Source organism: Oncorhynchus mykiss, chromosome 26, assembly GCF_057628025.1.
Source record: "Oncorhynchus mykiss isolate SJ-2025 chromosome 26, ASM5762802v1, whole genome shotgun sequence".
NCBI classification, from domain to species: Eukaryota; Metazoa; Chordata; class Actinopteri; order Salmoniformes; family Salmonidae; genus Oncorhynchus; species Oncorhynchus mykiss.
In genome coordinates, this window is record NC_143047.1 from 44,023,370 (window position 1) to 44,044,183 (window position 20,814).

The following is a 20,814-nucleotide window of genomic DNA, read 5'->3' on the forward strand; positions in this document are numbered from 1 at the left end:
ATCCCTCTACCCATCCCTCCATCCCTCTACCCATCTCTCTACCCATCCCTCTACCCATCCCTCCATCCCTCTACCCATCCCTCTACCCATCCCTCCATCCCTCTACCCATCCCTCTACCCATCCCTCGATCCCTCTACCCATCTCTCTACCCATCCCTCCATCCCTCTACCCATCCCTCCATCCCTCTACCCATCCCTCTACCCATCCCTCTATCCCTCCATCCCTCTACCCATCATTCCATCCCTCTACCCATCTCTCTACCCATCCCTCTACCCATCCCTCCATCCCTCTACCCATCTCTCTACCCATCCCTCTCCCCATCCCTCCATCCTCTACCCATCCCTCCATCCCTCTACCCATCCCTCCATCCCTCTACCCATCTCTCTACCCATCCATCTACCCATCCCTCCATCCCTCTACCCATCCCTCCATCCCTCTACCCATCCCTCTACCCATCCCTCGATCCCTCTACCATCTCTCTACCCATCCCTCTACCCATCCCTCCATCCCTCTACCCATCCCTCCATCCCTCTACCCATCCCTCCATCTACCTATCTGTCTACCCATCTCTCTACCCATCCCTCCATCCCTCTACCTATCTGTCTACCCACCTCTCTACCCATCTCTCTACCCATCCCTCTACCTATCTGTCTACCCATCCCTCTATATCTCTACCCATCCCTCCATCCCTCTAACTATCTCTCTACCCATCCCTCCATCAGTCTACCCATCCCCCTATATCTCTGCCCATCCCTCAATCCCTCTAACTATCTCTCTACCCATTCCTCCATCCCTCTACCCATCCCTCCATCCCTCTACCCATCTCTCTACCCATCCGTCTACCCATCCCTCCATCCCTCTACCCATCCTTCCATCCCTCTACCCATCTCTCTACCCATCCCTCTACCCATCCCTCCATCCCTCTACCCATCCCTCCATCCCTCTACCCATCCCTCCATCCCTCTACCCATCTCTCTACCCATCCCTCTCCCCATCCCTCCATCCTCTACCCATCCCTCCATCCCTCTACCCATCCCTCCATCCCTCTACCCATCTCTCTACCCATCCATCTACCCATCCCTCCATCCCTCTACCCATCTCTCTACCCATCCCTCTACCCATCCCTCCATCCCTCTACCCATCCCTCCATCCCTCTACCCATCCCTCTACCCATCCCTCGATCCCTCTACCATCTCTCTACCATCCCTCTACCCATCCCTCCATCCCTCTACCCATCCCTCCATCCCTCTACCTATCTGTCTACCCATCTCTCTACTCTTCCCTCTATCCCTCTACCTATCTCTCTACCCACCTCTCTACCCATCTCGCTACAAATCCCTCTACCTATCTGTCTACCCATCCCTCTATATCTCTACCCATCCCTCCATCCCTCTAACTATCTCTCTACCCATCCCTCCATCAGTCTACCCATCCCCCTATATCTCTGCCCATCCCTCCATCCCTCTAACTATCTCTCTACCCATCCCTCCATCCCTCTACCCATCCCTCCATCCCTCTACCCATCTCTCTACCCATCCGTCTACCCATCCCTCCATCCCTCTACCCATCCCTCCATCCTCTACCCATCCCTCCATCCCTCTACCCATCCCTCATCCCTCTACCCATCCCTCTACCCATCCCTCCATCCCTCTACCCATCTCTCTACCATCCCTCTACCCATCCCTCCATCCCTCTACCCATCCCTCTACCATCCCTCCATCCCTCCACCCATCCCTCAACCCATCCCTCCATCTCTCTACCCATCCTTCCATCCCTCTACCCATCTTTCTACCAATTCATCTACCCATCCCTCCATCCCTCTACCCATCCTTCCATCCCTCTATCCATCTCTCTACCCATCCCTCTACCCATCCCTCCATCCCTCTACCCATCCCTCTACCATCCCTCCATCCCTCCACCCATCCCTCAACCCATCCCTCCATCTCTCTACCCATCCCTCTACCCATCTCTCTACCCATCCATCCATCCCCCACACATCCCTCCATCCCTCTACCCATCTCTCTACCCATATCTCTACCCATCCCTCCATCCCTCTACCCATCCCTCCATCCCTCTACCTATCTGTCTACCCATCTCTCTACCCATCCCTCCATCCCTCTACCTATCCATCCATCAGTCTACCCATCCCTCCATCAGTCGACCCATCCCTCTACCCATCCCTCCATCAGTCGACCCATCCCTCTACCCATCCCTCCATCAGTCAACCCATCCCTCTACCCATCCCTCCATCAGTCGACCCATCCCTCTACCCATCCCTCCATCAGTCTACCCATCCCTCCATCCCTCCACCCATATCCCTCCATCCCTCCACCCATCCCTCCATCTCTCCACCTCATCTCTGCGGTACGTAGGAGTTCCAGTCTAGATTCCTCTGGTCTTCATGGACCCAGCAGGTTATAGACAGATCTGCTTTATTAATGATGTTATAATGGCTGAAGCCCACTCACATATTCTCTCTCTGTTCTGTCAGAGCAACTTCTAATGAGTCTGGAACAGAGAGGACAGCTTGCAAGAGTGTGGAGTTCTGGGAGTCTCAGGAGTGTGTGTGTGTGTGTGTGTGTGTGTGTGTGTGTGTGTGTGTGTGTGTGTTTGGGTGTGTGTGTGTGTGTGTGTGTGTGTTTGGGTGTGAGTGTGTTAGACCCAGGGATTCTGTAGTTGAATCCCCAGTGAGTCCTCAGTTCCTCAACCCAGTCCTGCTGAGACAGACTACACACACTACAAACACACACACACACACACACACACACACACACACACACACACACACACACACACACACACACACACACAGACACAGACACAGACACAGACACTGCTAATGCTACCAGTGCCATCTCTCCCTGGGACTCTACCTTTCTCCATCTCTCCCTGGGACTCTACCTTTCTCCATCTCTCCCTGGGACTCTACCTTTCTCCATCTCTCCCTGGGACTCTACCTTTCTCCCATCTCTCCATCTCTCCCTGGGACTCTACCTTTCTCCACCTCTCCCTGGGACTCTACCTTTCTCCATCTCTCCCTGGGACTCTACCTTTCTCCATCTCTCCCTGGGACTCTACCTTTCTCCATCTCTCCCTGGGACTCTACCTTTCTCCATCTCTCCCTGGGACTCTACCTTTCTCCATCTCTCCCTGGGACTCTACCTTTCTCCATCTCTCCCTGGGACTCTACCTTTCTCCATCTCTCCCTGGGACTCTACCTTTCTCCATCTCTCCCTGGGACTCTACCTTCCTCCATCTCTCCATCTCTCCCTGGGACTCTACCTTTCTCCATCTCTCCCTGGGACTCTACCTTTCTCCATCTCTCCCTGGGACTCTACCTTTCTCCCATCTCTCCATCTCTCCCTGGGACTCTACCTTTCTCCACCTCTCCCTGGGACTCTACCTTTCTCCATCTCTCCCTGGGACTCTACCTTTCTCCATCTCTCCCTGGGACTACCTTTCTCCATCTCTCCCTGGGACTCTACCTTTCTCCATCTCTCCCTGGGACTCTACCTTTCTCCATCTCTCCCTGGGACTCTACCTTTCTCCATCTCTCCCTGGGACTCTACCTTTCTCCCATCTCTCCATCTCTCCCTGGGACTCTACCTTTGTCCATCTCTCCATCTCTCCCTGGGACTCTACCTTTCTCCATCTCTCCCTGGGACTCTACCTTTCTCCCATCTCTCCATCTCTCCCTGGGACTCTACTTTTGTCCATCTCTCCATCTCTCCCTGGGACTACCTTTCTCCATCTCTCCCTGGGACTCTACCTTTCTCCACCTCTCCCTAGGACTCTACCTTTCTACATCTCTCCCTGGGACTCTACCTTTCTCCATCTCTCCCTGGGACTCTACCTTTCTCCATCTCTCCCTGGGACTCTACCTTTCTCCATCTCTCCCTGGGACTCTACCTTTCTCCATCTCTCCCTGGGACTCTACCTTTCTCCATCTCTCCATCTCTCCCTGGGACTCTACCTTTGTCCATCTCTCCATCTCTCCCTGGGACTCTACCTTTCTCCACCTCTCCCTGGGACTCTACCTTTCTCCATCTCTCCCTGGGACTCTACCTTTCTCCATCTCTCCCTGGGACTCTACCTTTCTCCATCTCTCCCTGGGACTCTACCTTTCTCCATCTCTCCCTGGGACTCTACCTTTCTCCATCTCTCCCTGGGACTCTACCTTTCTCCATCTCTCCCTGGGACTCTACCTTTCTCCATCTCTCCCTGGGACTCTACCTTTCTCCATCTCTCCCTGGGACTCTACCTTTCTCCATCTCTCCCTGGGACTCTACCTTTCTCCCATCTCTCCATCTCTCCCTGGGACTCTACCTTTCTCCACCTCTCCCTGGGACTCTACCTTTCTCCATCTCTCCCTGGGACTCTACCTTTCTCCATCTCTCCATCTCTCCCTGGGACTACCTTTCTCCATCTCTCCCTGGGACTCTGCCTTTCTCCATCTCTCCCTGGGACTCTACCTTTCTCCATCTCTCCCTGGGACTCTACCTTTCTCCATCTCTCCCTGGGACTCTACCTTTCTCCCATCTCTCCATCTCTCCCTGGGACTCTACCTTTCTCCATCTCTCCATCTCTCCCTGGGACTCTACCTTTCTCCATCTCTCCCTGGGACTCTACCTTTCTCCCATCTCTCCATCTCTCCCTGGGACTCTACTTTTGTCCATCTCTCCATCTTTCCCTGGGACTACCTTTCTCCATCTCTCCCTGGGACTCTACCTTTCTCCACCTCTCCCTAGGACTCTACCTTTCTCCATCTCTCCCTGGGACTCTACCTTTCTCCATCTCTCCCTGGGACTCTACCTTTCTCCATCTCTCCCTGGGACTCTACCTTTCTCCATCTCTCCCTGGGACTCTACCTTTCTCCATCTCTCCCTGGGACTCTACCTTTCTCCATCTCTCCCTGGGACTCTACCTTCCTCCATCTCTCCATCTCTCCCTGGGACTCTACCTTTCTCCATCTCTCCCTGGGACTCTACCTTTCTCCATCTCTCCCTGGGACTCTACCTTTCTCCCATCTCTCCATCTCTCCCTGGGACTCTACCTTTCGCCACCTCTCCCTGGGACTCTACCTTTCTCCATCTCTCCCTGGGACTCTACCTTTCTCCATCTCTCCATCTCTCCCTGGGACTACCTTTCTCCATCTCTCCCTGGGACTCTGCCTTTCTCCATCTCTCCCTGGGACTCTACCTTTCTCCATCTCTCCCTGGGACTCTACCTTTCTCCATCTCTCCCTGGGACTCTACCTTTCTCCCATCTCTCCATCTCTCCCTGGGACTCTACCTTTGTCCATCTCTCCATCTCTCCCTGGGACTCTACCTTTCTCCATCTCTCCCTGGGACTCTACCTTTCTCCCATCTCTCCATCTCTCCCTGGGACTCTACTTTTGTCCATCTCTCCATCTCTCCCTGGGACTACCTTTCTCCATCTCTCCCTGGGACTCTACCTTTCTCCACCTCTCCCTAGGACTCTACCTTTCTCCATCTCTCCCTGGGACTCTACCTTTCTCCATCTCTCCCTGGGACTCTACCTTTCTCCATCTCTCCCTGGGACTCTACCTTTCTCCATCTCTCCCTGGGACTCTACCTTTCTCCATCTCTCCCTGGGACTCTACCTTTCTCCATCTCTTCATCTCTCCCTGGGACTCTACCTTTCTCCATCTCTCCCTGGGACTCTACCTTTCTACATCTCTCCCTGGGACTCTACCTTTCTCCATCTTTCCCTGGGACTCTACCTTTCTACATCTCTCCATCTCTCCCTGGGACTCTACCTTTCACCATCTCTCCCTGGGACTCTACCTTTCTACATCTCTCCATCTCTCCCTGGGACTCTACCTTTCTCCATCTCTCCCTGGGACTCTACCTTTTTCCATCTCTCCCTGGGACTCTACCTTTATCCATCTCTCCCTGATGACTCTACCTTTCTCCATCTCTCCCTGGGACTCTACCTTTCTCCATCTCTCCCTGGGACTCTACCTTTCTCCATCTCTCCCTGGGACTCTACCTTTCTCCATCTCTCCCTGGGACTCTACCTTTCTCCATCTCTCCCTGGGACTCTACCTTTCTCCATCTCTCCCTGGGACTCTACCTTTCTCCATCTCTCCCTGGGACTCTACCTTTCTCCATCTCTCCATCTCTCCCTGGGACTCTACCTTTCTCCATCTCTCCCTGGGACTCTACCTTTCTCCATCTCTCCATCTCTCCCTGGGACTCTACCTTTCTCCCATCTCTCCATCTCTCCCTGGGACTCTACCTTTGTCCATCTCTCCATCTCTCCCTGGGACTCTACCTTTCTCCATCTCTCCCTGGGACTCTACCTTTCTCCCATCTCTCCATCTCTCCCTGGGACTCTACTTTTGTCCATCTCTCCATCTCTCCCTGGGACTCTACCTTTCTCCATCTCTCCCTGGGACTCTACCTTTCTCCATCTCTCCCTGGGACTCTACCTTTCTCCACCTCTCCCTAGGACTCTACCTTTCTCCATCTCTCCCTGGGACTCTACCTTTCTCCATCTCTCCCTGGGACTCTACCTTTCTCCATCTCTCCCTGGGACTCTACCTTTCTCCATCTCTCCCTGGGACTCTACCTTTCTCCATCTCTCCCTGGGACTCTACCTTTCTCCATCTCTCCCTGGGACTCTACCTTCCTCCATCTCTCCATCTCTCCCTGGGACTCTACCTTTCTCCATCTCTCCCTGGGACTCTACCTTTCTCCATCTCTCCCTGGGACTCTACCTTTCTCCATCTCTCCCTGGGACTCTACCTTTCTCCCATCTCTCCATCTCTCCCTGGGACTCTACCTTTCGCCACCTCTCCCTGGGACTCTACCTTTCTCCATCTCTCCCTGGGACTCTACCTTTCTCCATCTCTCCATCTCTCCCTGGGACTACCTTTCTCCATCTCTCCCTGGGACTCTGCCTTTCTCCATCTCTCCCTGGGACTCTACCTTTCTCCATCTCTCCCTGGGACTCTACCTTTCTCCATCTCTCCCTGGGACTCTACCTTTCTCCCATCTCTCCATCTCTCCCTGGGACTCTACCTTTGTCCATCTCTCCATCTCTCCCTGGGACTCTACCTTTCTCCATCTCTCCCTGGGACTCTACCTTTCTCCCATCTCTCCATCTCTCCCTGGGACTCTACTTTTGTCCATCTCTCCATCTCTCCCTGGGACTACCTTTCTCCATCTCTCCCTGGGACTCTACCTTTCTCCACCTCTCCCTAGGACTCTACCTTTCTCCATCTCTCCCTGGGACTCTACCTTTCTCCATCTCTCCCTGGGACTCTACCTTTCTCCATCTCTCCCTGGGACTCTACCTTTCTCCATCTCTCCCTGGGACTCTACCTTTCTCCATCTCTCCCTGGGACTCTACCTTTCTCCATCTCTTCATCTCTCCCTGGGACTCTACCTTTATCCATCTCTCCCTGGGACTCTACCTTTCTACATCTCTCCCTGGGACTCTACCTTTCTCCATCTTTCCCTGGGACTCTACCTTTCTACATCTCTCCATCTCTCCCTGGGACTCTACCTTTCACCATCTCTCCCTGGGACTCTACCTTTCTACATCTCTCCATCTCTCCCTGGGACTCTACCTTTCTCCATCTCTCCCTGGGACTCTACCTTTTTCCATCTCTCCCTGGGACTCTACCTTTATCCATCTCTCCCTGATGACTCTACCTTTCTCCATCTCTCCCTGGGACTCTACCTTTCTCCATCTCTCCCTGGGACTCTACCTTTCTCCATCTCTCCCTGGGACTCTACCTTTCTCCATCTCTCCCTGGGACTCTACCTTTCTCCATCTCTCCCTGGGACTCTACCTTTCTCCATCTCTCCCTGGGACTCTACCTTTCTCCATCTCTCCATCTCTCCCTGGGACTCTACCTTTCTCCATCTCTCCCTGGGACTCTACCTTTCTCCATCTCTCCATCTCTCCCTGGGACTCTACCTTTCTCCATCTCTCCCTGGGACTCTACCTTTCTCCCATCTCTCCATCTCTCCCTGGGACTCTACCTTTCTCCATCTCTTCATCTCTCCCTGGGACTCTACCTTTCTCCATCTCTCCCTGGGACTCTACCTTTCTACATCTCTCCCTGGGACTCTACCTTTCTCCATCTTTCCCTGGGACTCTACCTTTCTACATCTCTCCATCTCTCCCTGGGACTCTACCTTTCACCATCTCTCCCTGGGACTCTACCTTTCTACATCTCTCCATCTCTCCCTGGGACTCTACCTTTCTCCATCTCTCCCTGGGACTCTACCTTTTTCCATCTCTCCCTGGGACTCTACCTTTATCCATCTCTCCCTGATGACTCTACCTTTCTCCATCTCTCCCTGGGACTCTACCTTTCTCCATCTCTCCCTGGGACTCTACCTTTCTCCATCTCTCCCTGGGACTCTACCTTTCTCCATCTCTCCCTGGGACTCTACCTTTCTCCATCTCTCCCTGGGACTCTACCTTTCTCCATCTCTCCCTGGGACTCTACCTTTCTCCATCTCTCCATCTCTCCCTGGGACTCTACCTTTCTCCATCTCTCCCTGGGACTCTACCTTTCTCCATCTCTCCATCTCTCCCTGGGACTCTACCTTTCTCCATCTCTCCCTGGGACTCTACCTTTCTCCCATCTCTCCATCTCTCCCTGGGACTCTACTTTTGTCCATCTCTCCATCTCTCCCTGGGACTACCTTTCTCCATCTCTCCCTGGGACTCTACCTTTCTCCACCTCTCCCTAGGACTCTACCTTTCTCCATCTCTCCCTGGGACTCTACCTTTCTCCATCTCTCCCTGGGACTCTACCTTTCTCCATCTCTCCCTGGGACTCTACCTTTCTCCATCTCTCCCTGGGACTCTACCTTTCTCCATCTCTCCCTGGGACTCTACCTTTCTCCATCTCTTCATCTCTCCCTGGGACTCTACCTTTATCCATCTCTCCCTGGGACTCTACCTTTCTACATCTCTCCCTGGGACTCTACCTTTCTCCATCTTTCCCTGGGACTCTACCTTTCTACATCTCTCCATCTCTCCCTGGGACTCTACCTTTCACCATCTCTCCCTGGGACTCTACCTTTCTACATCTCTCCATCTCTCCCTGGGACTCTACCTTTCTCCATCTCTCCCTGGGACTCTACCTTTTTCCATCTCTCCCTGGGACTCTACCTTTATCCATCTCTCCCTGATGACTCTACCTTTCTCCATCTCTCCCTGGGACTCTACCTTTCTCCATCTCTCCCTGGGACTCTACCTTTCTCCATCTCTCCCTGGGACTCTACCTTTCTCCATCTCTCCCTGGGACTCTACCTTTCTCCATCTCTCCCTGGGACTCTACCTTTCTCCATCTCTCCCTGGGACTCTACCTTTCTCCATCTCTCCATCTCTCCCTGGGACTCTACCTTTCTCCATCTCTCCCTGGGACTCTACCTTTCTCCATCTCTCCATCTCTCCCTGGGACTCTACCTTTCTCCATCTCTCCCTGGGACTCTACCTTTCTCCCATCTCTCCATCTCTCCCTGGGACTCTACCTTTCTCCATCTCTTCATCTCTCCCTGGGACTCTACCTTTCTCCATCTCTCCCTGGGACTCTACCTTTCTACATCTCTCCCTGGGACTCTACCTTTCTCCATCTTTCCCTGGGACTCTACCTTTCTACATCTCTCCATCTCTCCCTGGGACTCTACCTTTCACCATCTCTCCCTGGGACTCTACCTTTCTACATCTCTCCATCTCTCCCTGGGACTCTACCTTTCTCCATCTCTCCCTGGGACTCTACCTTTTTCCATCTCTCCCTGGGACTCTACCTTTATCCATCTCTCCCTGATGACTCTACCTTTCTCCATCTCTCCCTGGGACTCTACCTTTCTCCATCTCTCCCTGGGACTCTACCTTTCTCCATCTCTCCCTGGGACTCTACCTTTCTCCATCTCTCCCTGGGACTCTACCTTTCTCCATCTCTCCCTGGGACTCTACCTTTCTCCATCTCTCCCTGGGACTCTACCTTTCTCCATCTCTCCATCTCTCCCTGGGACTCTACCTTTCTCCATCTCTCCCTGGGACTCTACCTTTCTCCATCTCTCCATCTCTCCCTGGGACTCTACCTTTCTCCATCTCTCCCTGGGACTCTACCTTTCTCCCATCTCTCCATCTCTCCCTGGGACTCTACCTTTGTCCATCTCTCCATCTCTCCCTGGGACTCTACCTTTCTCCATCTCTCCATCTCTCCCTGGGACTCTACCTTTCTCCATCTCTCCCTGGGACTCTACCTTTCTCCCATCTCTCCATCTCTCCCTGGGACTCTACCTTTCTCCATCTCTTCATCTCTCCCTGGGACTCTACCTTTCTCCATCTCTCCCTGGGACTCTACCTTTCTACATCTCTCCCTGGGACTCTACCTTTCTCCATCTTTCCCTGGGACTCTACCTTTCTACATCTCTCCATCTCTCCCTGGGACTCTACCTTTCACCATCTCTCCCTGGGACTCTACCTTTCTACATCTCTCCATCTCTCCCTGGGACTCTACCTTTCTCCATCTCTCCCTGGGACTCTACCTTTTTCCATCTCTCCCTGGGACTCTACCTTTATCCATCTCTCCCTGATGACTCTACCTTTCTCCATCTCTCCCTGGGACTCTACCTTTCTCCATCTCTCCCTGGGACTCTACCTTTCTCCATCTCTCCCTGGGACTCTACCTTTCTCCATCTCTCCCTGGGACTCTACCTTTCTCCATCTCTCCCTGGGACTCTACCTTTCTCCATCTCTCCCTGGGACTCTACCTTTCTCCATCTCTCCATCTCTCCCTGGGACTCTACCTTTCTCCATCTCTCCCTGGGACTCTACCTTTCTCCATCTCTCCATCTCTCCCTGGGACTCTACCTTTCTCCATCTCTCCCTGGGACTCTACCTTTCTCCCATCTCTCCATCTCTCCCTGGGACTCTACCTTTGTCCATCTCTCCATCTCTCCCTGGGACTCTACCTTTCTCCATCTCTCCCTGGGACTCTACCTTTCTCCCATCTCTCCATCTCTCCCTGGGACTCTACTTTTGTCCATCTCTCCATCTCTCCCTGGGACTCTACCTTTCTCCATCTCTCCCTGGGACTCTACCTTTCTCCATCTCTCCCTGGGACTCTACCTTTCTCCATCTCTCCCTGGGACTCTACCTTTCTCCATCTCTCCATCTCTCCCTGGGACTCTACCTTTCTCCATCTCTCCCTGGGACTCTACCTTTCTCCATCTCTCCATCTCTCCCTGGGACTCTACCTTTCTCCATCTCTCCCTGGGACTCTACCTTTCTCCCATCTCTCCATCTCTCCCTGGGACTCTACCTTTGTCCATCTCTCCATCTCTCCCTGGGACTCTACCTTTCTCCATCTCTCCATCTCTCCCTGATGACTCTACCTTTCCCCATCTCTCCCTGGGACTCTACCTTTCCCCATCTCTCCCTGGGACTCTACCTTTCTCCAATCTCTCCCTGGGACTCTACCTTTCTCCCATCCCTCCATCTCTCCCTGGGACTCTACCTTTCTCCCATCTCTCCATCTCTCCCTGGGACTCTACCTTTGTCCATCTCTCCATCTCTCCCTGGGACTCTACCTTTCTCCATCTCTCCATCTCTCCCTGATGACTCTACCTTTCCCGATCTCTCCCTGGGACTCTACCTTTCCCCATCTCTCCCTGGGACTCTACCTTTCTCCCATCTCTCCCTGGGACTCTACCTTTCTCCATCTCTCCATCTCTCCCTGGGACTCTACCTTTCTCCATCTCTCCCTGGGACTCTACCTTTCTCCATCTCTCCATCTCTCCCTGCGACTCTACCTTTCTCCATCTCTCCCTGGGACTCTACCTTTCTCCATCTCTCCATCTCTCCCTGCGACTCTACCTTTCCCCATCTCTCCCTGGGACTCTACCTTTCTCCATCTCTCCATCTCTCCCTGGGACTCTACCTTTCTCCATCTCTCCCTGGGACTCTACCTTTCTCCCATCTCTTGGACTGTAACTTTCCTGTTTTATTTAGTTCTATCTTTCCCTGGACGATAGGGGTTAGAAAGGGGCACTCAGAGAGGAAGGAGAGAAAGCTAACTATCACTCTGTCTCTCTGTCTCTCTGTCTCTGTCTCTCTGTCTCTGTCTCTCTCTCTCTGTCTGTCTGTCTCAGTCTCTCTGCCTGTGTCTGCCTCTCTGTCGCTGTCTGTCTCTGTCTGTCTCTGTCTCTCTGCCTGTGTCTCTGTCTGTCTGTCTCTCTCTCTGTCTGTGTCTCTGTCTCTCTGTCTCTGTCTGTCTCTGTCGCTCTGTCTCTCTGTCTCTGTGTCTCTGTCTATCTGTCTCCGTCTCTTCCATTAACAAATCCTTTATAAACAACACTATAATGTGTAGAGTAAGTCGCTGGGTAATCTTTTCTCACAGCCGTGGAGGGACAGTGGAGGGCCCCAGACTCTGAGGGAGGGCCCCAGACTCTGATGAGATGAGGGAGGGCCCCAGACTCTGAGGGAGGGCCCCAGACTCTGAGGGAGGGCCCCAGACTCGGATGAGAAGAGGGAGGGCCCCAGACTCTGATGAGATGAGGGAGGGCCCCAGACTCTGAGGGAGGGCCCCAGACTCTGATGAGAAGAGGGAGGGCCCCAGACTCTGCCCAGTAAGATGAGTTACTGAGCGGTGTTCCCCATGTTTCCTCCAGGTGTGAACTGTGACAGTGTGTGTGTGGAGGGCCGATGGGGCCCAGACTGCTCCTACTCCTGTACCTGTGAGAACGGAGGCTCCTGCTCACCGGAGGACGGAACGTGTGTGTGTGCCCCCGGATACAGAGGCACCTCCTGCAGACGCAGTAAGAGAACAACAACACACACACACACACACACATATGCCTGCACACACACACACACACACACACACACACACACAGATTATCAGAGCAGCTAGTCAAGTAAAATGGCCTCTCTGTGTATTTGCGTATGTGTTCCTACGTAGACTTGCCATCATCTCTGTGTGTATATGTCTAGGTATAATGTAATGTCTAGGTATATGTCTAGGTATAATGTAATGTCTAGGTATATGTCTAGGTATGATGTAATGTCTGTGTGTATATGTCTAGGTATAATGTAATGTCTAGGTATATGTCTAGGTATAATGTAATGTCTGTGTGTATGTCTAGGTATGATGTAATGTCTGTGTATATGTCTAGGTATAATGTAATGTCTAGGTATAATGTAATGTCTAGGTATAATGTAATGTCTAGGTATATGTCTAGGTATAATGTAATGTCTAGGTATAATGTAATGTCTAGGTATATGTCTAGGTATAATGTAATGTCTGTGTATATGTCTAGGTATATGTCTAGGTATAATGTAATGTCTAGGTATAATGTAATGTCTAGGTATATGTCTAGGTATAATGTAATGTCTGTGTATATGTCTAGGTATATGTCTAGGTATAATGTAATGTCTAGGTATAATGTAATGTCTAGGTATATGTCTAGGTATAATGTAATGTCTAGGTATAATGTAATGTCTAGGTATATGTCTAGGTATAATGTAATGTCTAGGTATATGTCTAGGTATAATGTAATGTCTAGGTATAATGTAATGTCTAGGTATATGTCTAGGTATAATGTAATGTCTAGGTATAATGTAATGTCTAGGTATAATGTAATGTCTAGGTATAATGTAATGTCTGTGTATATGTCTAGGTATAATGTAATGTCTGTGTATATGTCTAGGTATAATGTAATGTCTAGGTATAATGTAATGTCTAGGTATAATGTAATGTCTAGGTATAATGTAATGTCTAGGTATATGTCTAGGTATATGTCTAGGTATAATGTAATGTCTAGGTATAATGTAATGTCTAGGTATATGTCTAGGTATAATGTAATGTCTAGGTATATGTCTAGGTATAATGTAATGTCTAGGTATAATGTAATGTCTAGGTATATGTCTAGGTATATGTCTAGGTATAATGTAATGTCTAGGTATAATGTAATGTCTAGGTATATGTCTAGGTATAATGTAATGTCTAGGTATATGTCTAGGTATAATGTAATGTCTAGGTATATGTCTAGGTATATGTCTAGGTATATGTCTAGGTATATGTCTAGGTATAATGTAATGTCTGTGTGTATATGTCTAGGTATAATGTAATGTCTGTGTGTATATGTCTAGGTATAATGTAATGTCTAGGTATAATGTAATGTCTAGGTATATGTCTAGGTATAATGTAATGTCTGTGTGTATATGTCTAGGTATAATGTAATGTCTAGGTATATGTCTAGGTATAATGTAATGTCTAGGTATAATGTAATGTCTAGGTATAATGTAATGTCTGTGTGTGAGTCTAGGTAAAATGTAATGTCTGTGTATATGTCTAGGTATAATGTAATGTCTAGGTATAATGTAATGTCTGTGTGTATATGTCTAGGTATAATGTAATGTCTGTGTGTATATGTCTAGGTATAATGTAATGTCTGTGTATATGTCTAGGTATAATGTAATGTCTAGGTATAATGTAATGTCTAGGTATATGTCTAGGTATATGTCTAGGTATAATGTAATGTCTAGGTATATGTCTAGGTATAATGTAATGTCTAGGTATAATGTAATGTCTAGGTATAATGTAATGTCTGTGTGTATATGTCTAGGTATAATGTAATGTCTGTGTATATGTCTAGGTATGATGTAATGTCTAGGTATAATGTAATGTCTGTGTGTATGTCTAGGTATAATGTAATGTCTGTGTATATGTCTAGGTATAATGTAATGTCTAGGTATAATGTAATGTCTAGGTATAATGTAATGTCTAGGTATAATGTAATGTCTGTGTATATGTCTAGGTATAATGTAATGTCTGTGTGTATGTCTAGGTATAATGTAATGTCTGTGTGTATGTCTAGGTATAATGTAATGTCTGTGTATATGTCTAGGTATAATGTAATGTCTGTGTATATGTCTAGGTATGATGTAATGTCTGTGTATATGTCTAGGTATAATGTAATGTCTAGGTATAATGTAATGTCTAGGTATAATGTAATGTCTAGGTATAATGTAATGTCTGTGTGTATGTCTAGGTATAATGTAATGTCTAGGTATAATGTAATGTCTAGGTATAATGTAATGTCTAGGTATAATGTAATGTCTAGGTATAATGTAATGTCTAGGTATAATGTAATGTCTGTGTATATGTCTAGGTATAATGTAATGTCTGTGTATATGTCTAGGTATAATGTAATGTCTAGGTATAATGTAATGTCTGTGTATATGTCTAGGTATAATGTAATGTCTAGGTATAATGTAATGTCTAGGTATAATGTAATGTCTGGGTATAATGTAATGTCTAGGTATATGTCTAGGTATATGTCTAGGTATAATGTAATGTCTAGGTATAATGTAATGTCTGTGTGTATGTCTAGGTATAATGTAATGTCTAGGTATAATGTAATGTCTGGGTATAATGTAATGTCTAGGTATATGTCTAGGTATAATGTAATGTCTAGGTATAATGTAATGTCTCGGTATAATGTAATGTCTGGGTATAATGTAATGTCTAGGTATATGTCTAGGTATAATGTAATGTCTAGGTATAATGTAATGTCTAGGTATATGTCTAGGTATATGTCTAGGTATATGTCTAGGTATATGTCTAGGTATAATGTAATGTCTAGGTATAATGTAATGTCTAGGTATAATGTAATGTCTAGGTATAATGTAATGTCTAGGTATAATGTAATGTCTAGGTATATGTCTAGGTATAATGTAATGTCTAGGTATAATGTAATGTCTAGGTATATGTCTAGGTATAATGTAATGTCTAGGTATATGTCTAGGTATAATGTAATGTCTAGGTATATGTCTAGGTATAATGTAATGTCTAGGTATAATGTAATGTCTGTGTGTATGTCTAGGTATAATGTAATGTCTGTGTATATGTCTAGGTAAAATGTAATGTCTGTGTGTATATGTCTAGGTATAATGTAATGTCTAGGTATAATGTAATGTCTGTGTGTATGTCTAGGTATATGTCTAGGTATAATGTAATGTCTGTGTGTATGTCTAGGTATAATGTAATGTCTAGGTATAATGTAATGTCTGTGTATATGTCTAGGTAAAATGTAATGTCTGTGTGTATGTCTAGGTATAATGTAATGTCTAGGTATAATGTAATGTCTGTGTGTATGTCTAGGTAAAATGTAATGTCTGTGTATATGTCTAGGTATGATGTAATGTCTGTGTGTATGTCTAGGTATAATGTAATGTCTAGGTATAATGTAATGTCTGTGTATATGTCTAGGTATAATGTAATGTCTGTGTATATGTCTAGGTATAATGTAATGTCTGTGTATATGTCTAGGTATAATGTAATGTCTAGGTATATGTCTAGGTATAATGTAATGTCTAGGTATAATGTAATGTCTGTGTATATGTCTAGGTATATGTCTAGGTATATGTCTAGGTATAATGTAATGTCTAGGTATAATGTAATGTCTAGGTATATGTCTAGGTATAATGTAATGTCTAGGTATAATGTAATGTCTAGGTATATGTCTAGGTATAATGTAATGTCTAGGTATAATGTAATGTCTAGGTATATGTCTAGGTATATGTCTAGGTATAATGTAATGTCTGTGTATATGTCTAGGTATAATGTAATGTCTAGGTATATGTCTAGGTATAATGTAATGTCTAGGTATATGTCTAGGTATAATGTAATGTCTAGGTATAATGTAATGTCTAGGTATATGTCTGTGTATATGTCTAGGTATAATGTAATGTCTAGGTATATGTCTAGGTATAATGTAATGTCTAGGTATATGTCTAGGTATAATGTAATGTCTAGGTATAATGTAATGTCTGTGTATATGTCTAGGTATAATGTAATGTCTAGGTATATGTCTAGGTATAATGTAATGTCTAGGTATATGTCTAGGTATAATGTAATGTCTAGGTATAATGTAATGTCTAGGTATAATGTAATGTCTAGGTATAATGTAATGTCTAGGTATAATGTAATGTCTAGGTATAATGTAATGTCTAGGTATAATGTAATGTCTGTGTATATGTCTAGGTATAATGTAATGTCTAGGTATAATGTAATGTCTGTGTATATGTCTAGGTATAATGTAATGTCTGTGTGTATGTCTAGGTATAATGTAATGTCTAGGTATAATGTAATGTCTGTGTATATGTCTAGGTATAATGTAATGTCTGTGTATATGTCTAGGTATAATGTAATGTCTGTGTATATGTCTAGGTATAATGTAATGTCTAGGTATATGTCTAGGTATAATGTAATGTCTAGGTATAATGTAATGTCTGTGTATATGTCTAGGTATATGTCTAGGTATATGTCTAGGTATAATGTAATGTCTAGGTATAATGTAATGTCTAGGTATAATGTAATGTCTGTGTGTATGTCTAGGTATAATGTAATGTCTAGGTATATGTCTAGGTATAATGTAATGTCTAGGTATATGTCTAGGTATAATGTAATGTCTAGGTATAATGTAATGTCTAGGTATAATGTAATGTCTGTGTATATGTCTAGGTATAATGTAATGTCTAGGTATAATGTAATGTCTAGGTATATGTCTAGGTATAATGTAATGTCTGTGTATATGTCTAGGTATAATGTAATGTCTAGGTATATGTCTAGGTATAATGTAATGTCTAGGTATAATGTAATGTCTAGGTATATGTCTAGGTATAATGTAATGTCTAGGTATAATGTAATGTCTGTGTGTATGTCTAGGTATATGTCTAGGTATAATGTAATGTCTAGGTATAATGTAATGTCTAGGTATATGTCTAGGTATAATGTAATGTCTAGGTATAATGTAATGTCTAGGTATATGTCTAGGTATAATGTAATGTCTGTGTATATGTCTAGGTATAATGTAATGTCTGTGTATATGTCTGTGTATATGTCTAGGTATATGTCTAGGTATAATGTAATGTCTAGGTATAATGTAATGTCTAGGTATATGTCTAGGTATAATGTAATGTCTAGGTATATGTCTAGGTATATGTCTAGGTATATGTCTAGGTATATGTCTAGGTATATGTCTAGGTATAATGTAATGTCTAGGTATAATGTAATGTCTAGGTATATGTCTAGGTATAATGTAATGTCTAGGTATAATGTAATGTCTAGGTATATGTCTAGGTATAATGTAATGTCTAGGTATAATGTAATGTCTAGGTATATGTCTAGGTATAATGTAATGTCTAGGTATATGTCTAGGTATAATGTAATGTCTAGGTATATGTCTAGGTATATGTCTAGGTATATGTCTAGGTATATGTCTAGGTATAATGTAATGTCTGTGTGTATATGTCTAGGTATAATGTAATGTCTGTGTGTATATGTCTAGGTATAATGTAATGTCTAGGTATAATGTAATGTTTAGGTATATGTCTAGGTATAATGTAATGTCTGTGTGTATATGTCTAGGTATAATGTAATGTCTAGGTATATGTCTAGGTATAATGTAATGTCTAGGTATAATGTAATGTCTGTGTGTGAGTCTAGGTAAAATGTAATGTCTGTGTATATGTCTAGGTATAATGTAATGTCTAGGTATAATGTAATGTCTGTGTGTATATGTCTAGGTATAATGTAATGTCTGTGTGTATATGTCTAGGTATAATGTAATGTCTGTGTATATGTCTAGGTATAATGTAATGTCTAGGTATATGTCTAGGTATAATGTAATGTCTAGGTATAATGTAATGTCTGTGTATATGTCTAGGTATAATGTAATGTCTAGGTATATGTCTAGGTATAATGTAATGTCTAGGTATATGTCTAGGTATAATGTAATGTCTAGGTATAATGTAATGTCTGTGTATATGTCTAGGTATAATGTAATGTCTGTGTGTATGTCTAGGTATAATGTAATGTCTGTGTGTATGTCTAGGTATAATGTAATGTCTAGGTATATGTCTAGGTATAATGTAATGTCTAGGTATATGTCTAGGTATAATGTAATGTCTAGGTATAATGTAATGTCTAGGTATATGTCTAGGTATAATGTAATGTCTAGGTATAATGTAATGTCTAGGTATATGTCTAGGTATAATGTAATGTCTAGGTATAATGTAATGTCTAGGTATATGTCTAGGTATAATGTAATGTCTGTGTATATGTCTAGGTATGATGTAATGTCTAGGTATAATGTAATGTCTGTGTGTATGTCTAGGTATAATGTAATGTCTGTGTATATGTCTAGGTATAATGTAATGTCTGTGTATATGTCTAGGTATAATGTAATGTCTGTGTATATGTCTAGGTATGATGTAATGTCTAGGTATAATGTAATGTCTGTGTATATGTCTAGGTATAATGTAATGTCTGTGTATATGTCTAGGTATAATGTAATGTCTAGGTATGATGTAATGTCTGTGTGTATGTCTAGGTATATGTCTAGGTATAATGTAATGTCTAGGTATAATGTAATGTCTGTGTGTATGTCTAGGTATAATGTAATGTCTAGGTATAATGTAATGTCTGTGTGTATGTCTAGGTATATGTCTAGGTATAATGTAATGTCTAGGTATAATGTAATGTCTAGGTATAATGTAATGTCTAGGTATAATGTAATGTCTAGGTATAATGTAATGTCTGTGTGTATGTCTAGGTATAATGTAATGTCTGTGTATATGTCTAGGTAAAATGTAATGTCTGTGTGTATATGTCTAGGTATAATGTAATGTCTAGGTATAATGTAATGTCTGTGTGTATGTCTAGGTATAATGTAATGTCTAGGTATAATGTAATGTCTGTGTATATGTCTAGGTAAAATGTAATGTCTGTGTATATGTCTAGGTATAATGTAATGTCTGTGTATATGTCTAGGTATAATGTAATGTCTGTGTATATGTCTAGGTATAATGTAATGTCTGTGTATATGTCTAGGTATAATGTAATGTCTGTGTATATGTCTAGGTATAATGTAATGTCTGTGTATATGTCTAGGTAAAATGTAATGTCTGTGTGTATGTCTAGGTATAATGTAATGTCTAGGTATAATGTAATGTCTGTGTGTATGTCTAGGTAAAATGTAATGTCTGTGTATATGTCTAGGTATGATGTAATGTCTGTGTGTATGTCTAGGTATAATGTAATGTCTAGGTATAATGTAATGTCTAGGTATAATGTAATGTCTAGGTAAAATGTAATGTCTGTGTGTATGTCTAGGTATAATGTAATGTCTAGGTATAATGTAATGTCTAGGTATAATGTAATGTCTGTGTGTATGTCTAGGTAAAATGTAATGTCTGTGTGTATGTCTAGGTATAATGTAATGTCTAGGTATAATGTAATGTCTGTGTGTATGTCTAGGTAAAATGTAATGTCTGTGTATATGTCTAGGTATGATGTAATGTCTGTGTGTATGTCTAGGTATAATGTAATGTCTAGGTATAATGTAATGTCTGTGTATATGTCTAGGTATAATGTAATGTCTGTGTATATGTCTAGGTATATGTCTAGGTATATGTCTAGGTATATGTCTAGGTATAATGTAATGTCTAGGTATAATGTAATGTCTGTGTATATGTCTAGGTATATGTCTAGGTATAATGTAATGTCTAGGTATAATGTAATGTCTAGGTATATGTCTAGGTATAATGTAATGTCTAGGTATATGTCTAGGTATAATGTAATGTCTAGGTATATGTCTAGGTATAATGTAATGTCTAGGTATATGTCTAGGTATAATGTAATGTCTAGGTATAATGTAATGTCTAGGTATATGTCTAGGTATAATGTAATGTCTAGGTATAATGTAATGTCTAGGTATATGTCTAGGTATATGTCTAGGTATAATGTAATG

General features: G+C 44.6%; 1 protein-coding gene across 2 annotated transcripts in view; it reads left to right on the forward strand.

The window, feature by feature from the left end:
• LOC118964977 (multiple epidermal growth factor-like domains protein 11) overlaps nt 1-20,814 on the forward strand; it is a 388,319-nt gene that overhangs the window by 324,520 nt on the left and 42,985 nt on the right. For both annotated transcript variants that reach the window (XM_090223210.1, XM_090223211.1), the window contains exon 15: nt 12,670-12,816. In XM_090223210.1, coding sequence (XP_090079336.1) covers nt 12,670-12,816 — 147 coding nt within the window. The remainder of the gene's footprint in view (nt 1-12,669; nt 12,817-20,814) is intronic.